Raw genomic sequence first — 3,251 nt, forward strand, 5'->3', positions numbered from 1 at the left:
CAAAGTGGCCATGGCAGATAAACACAAGCCATCTTGGCATCAATGACTTAAAACTTTTTGCAGTATATGGAGCATACCAACTTGCAGCAAATGTCTATGCCCAACAACAACTGGCTATATTTTCGGGTCTTTCTTCATGAGTTTGAAAACAATTTCTTATTTAAGACTTAAATGGAGATTTCGGTTGTGAAAAATTAAGATATAATTAATTTGATGAAAATTTCTATATATATGTTTTAAATATACAGTTTTGGCTAGCAGTCTACTTTAAGGTGAATGCACCTCAGCATTATATTTAAAATAAAAAGGCAAAACTTGAAGATAAATGTGTTTAATCTCCATATACATTTAGAATGTATATGTAGATAAAATGGGGTTTCTAGTAAAGCTTAGTTATTACAAACTAATATATAAAAAAAATAATAATAAAGAAGCAAAATTTGCACAAGTACAATCTAGTATTTTAATAATCTTTAGTGTTTTGACTACAAAACCTTCTTATCTTTAAAGTCAGACTGTATGTAAACTCCAATCAATAGTGATTAATGGTATCAGGAATGATACCATGATACAAATAAGAATAAAAATAAAATCCATGGTAAAAACAATGCAAACAACTAAATAATGAAAAGATCTAGATAAAAATGAAAATGCCTTATATGGCTTCAACAATGTATCAATTCTATAAAATACACTATCAGCAATAAAAATATATTACATCAGAATACGACAACTTAAGTTCTAACGCACATCTCCAGGTGCAACAACATCATTGCAGAAGTAGCATCCTAAGAGGTTGCCAGGAATTGGGGCTCCAGGAATAACACCTGCCATAGCACCCTGTTGATCAGAGGTGCTAGAAGAGGCAGTGTCAGCTCCGTCTGCTCTCTGTCGGAATCCATGACGCATGACCAAGTAAGAGTCAAAGCCAAGAGCTGCAGTGAAGACCAACTGCAAAATGAGAGCTGTGAAATTATCTCAAACCAGAAGGAGAAGTTTATCAAAAGTAGTTGTGAAAATTACTTCAAGTGCAGGCAGTAACATCAGAGAAAGAACAGATCAAATCTTGAAATGAAAAAGCAGTATGTGGATGCTTCTGTAAATCTAACAAAATTGATAAAATAAATATCCCGACCACAACTATCTATACGAGATCTTAAATTAGAAATTAGAGATATCCCCACAGAGGAAAATACAAAAAAAAATTCCAGTATACAAAATAAACTGAACAACTCCTGCAACACAGACCTTGTTCTTTGCTGAGCCCAGCATGGAAGGAAGCCATCTGCTTTCCCTTGAGTCCATAAGAAGAAAGATGGCATCATGTTCTTCTATAAGTTGTTCTAATGTTTCTACATCTTTTCTGATCTGATCAATTAAACTATCACTGACAGTGTGTCCAGGCATTGGAATATTCAGTACTATGCCATTGGAATTCTGAAAGAGTAAAAAAAAAAGATATAAAGGAATGCAAAAACATATAAGTCATGAAACTAACAGTTCTAAAGAAAAAAAGAAATGAAATGGGAAAAAAAATCCTGCTAGTCCTTAATATTTCATTCTCATTATATCATGACATTCTTTAGCATGGGCAGACATCTAATGAAATTCATTAAATAATTTCCAGGCAAGCAAATGATCTCGGTATAAGAAAATACCATTCCTGCAAGGATCACTAAACTTTCATGAATATTTTGGAATCGTTACCATAATATAAATATGACAAGTTTTACTCTTTTCAGCTTTGATTTCCTAACTCCATTTATAAAGCAGGTGTGGCTTTAACAGGTAAGTGAAAGCAAGTTTAAAAACTATGGAAGTTGAACAAGGGACATAATCAAAGAAATTGATAAATAAGCAAGTAAATATCTGAAAATGTATAAGGTATGGAATGTTTAGGCTGATATATGAATATGTTTATAGACAGATTACATTACTAAATATGCTCTATTTCACTTCCCACAAAGTGCAAGTCTGGGGGAATATTATGTGAATACCCATATGGAACACAGGAAAAGAAACTCACAACTCTCGGGAAAATGTCCTTTAGGGCTTTGGCAGCTGCTGTAGCTTTGGTCTCTCCTCCATTCAAACAGGAGTCAAAGACAAACAGACTCTGGCGGACGGGGTTACTAAATGACACCTTACCACTGTCTACAAAAGTTATGTTGCGAATGCCCCAACCCTGTAAATTAGGACATTTTGGAAACAATTACAAGAACACTATGATTTTACTATTTTATGTACAGTATCATGCTAATTCTCACTATTTTCAGTAGGCAAAAGTCTTAAATAAACATAATATTATCAGACTAACTTCATACAGTAATGAGAACAAAATACTAATAACACTATACTGAATAATACTACAACTGGAAATAAACTATTATCAAACATGCTTCTTACCAAGAGGCAACGTGCAACGCCACAGCCAAGTGTCCCTGCTCCCAAAAGTAAACAGCGGGTGTCTTGTATAACTGGAAGATTGAGTTGTGGGGCTACTCTCCACCTCATCAACTTTAGGTTCAAGTCTACTGCTGATTCAGCTAATCTGGTAAAGAAAACACATTCTCAAAAATATATGTGTATATATTAAATACAGCCTAATGATTTAAGACTACAAAACTACACATATCAAGATGAAATTCTGGCAAATAAACACCCACAAAATGCATAAATCTTGGCCTTGTCACCTTGTAGGATCCATTGTGGAAGAAAGGTTGACCATGCGAGGACCCATTTTTCCTCTTTCGTTCTTTTCCCATCCGAGACATGAAGGCATTTCAGGATGACTGTTCTGATCCAGAATACCTCCTAAGTCAACCTCAATGAATAAACTGTGACTAGCATCTTGAACTCCACTTCTTGTTCTTATTCTTAAGCACAGGATCTTGTTGATGGGCCACTGTTTTGACCTTGAATTGGTGAGGAAATTAATATTTTTAAAAACTTAAAGGATTTTTTAAAACTTAAACTACTGCTATATTTATTCTATCTCTCTCCCTTTATATATACACACACCTTTTAAACAAATATAAACAACATCCAGAAATGTACCATTTCAGTAAAACCAGAGTGAGAAGATTTCGCAAGGGCCATCCAGGATTCTGAGGCAAGGTGCATGGATCACAAAATCCCAAGAACACTTCTGTATCAGTCTGATTGCATCAAGGGATAAGAGGAAAAAAAATAAATACACATAAATCTATCATCTTTAAATGACAGTTTACCAGTACACTTTAATCTATGCT

The 3,251-nt window shown here is 34.1% G+C and overlaps 1 protein-coding gene across 1 annotated transcript in view; it reads right to left on the reverse strand.

The window, feature by feature from the left end:
- Positions 1-3,251, reverse strand: part of LOC119590672 (ubiquitin-like modifier-activating enzyme ATG7) — a gene marked incomplete at its 3' end in the record, with an annotated part of 29,543 nt that overhangs the window by 8,569 nt on the left and 17,723 nt on the right. Inside the window, 6 exon segments of the mRNA XM_037939355.1 lie at positions 751-951; positions 1,249-1,437; positions 2,027-2,185; positions 2,407-2,551; positions 2,694-2,915; positions 3,058-3,158. Of these exon segments, the coding sequence (XP_037795283.1) occupies positions 751-951; positions 1,249-1,437; positions 2,027-2,185; positions 2,407-2,551; positions 2,694-2,915; positions 3,058-3,158 (1,017 nt within the window).

Source organism: Penaeus monodon, chromosome 27 (assembly GCF_015228065.2).
Source record: "Penaeus monodon isolate SGIC_2016 chromosome 27, NSTDA_Pmon_1, whole genome shotgun sequence".
Lineage (NCBI taxonomy): Eukaryota > Metazoa > Arthropoda > Malacostraca > Decapoda > Penaeidae > Penaeus > Penaeus monodon.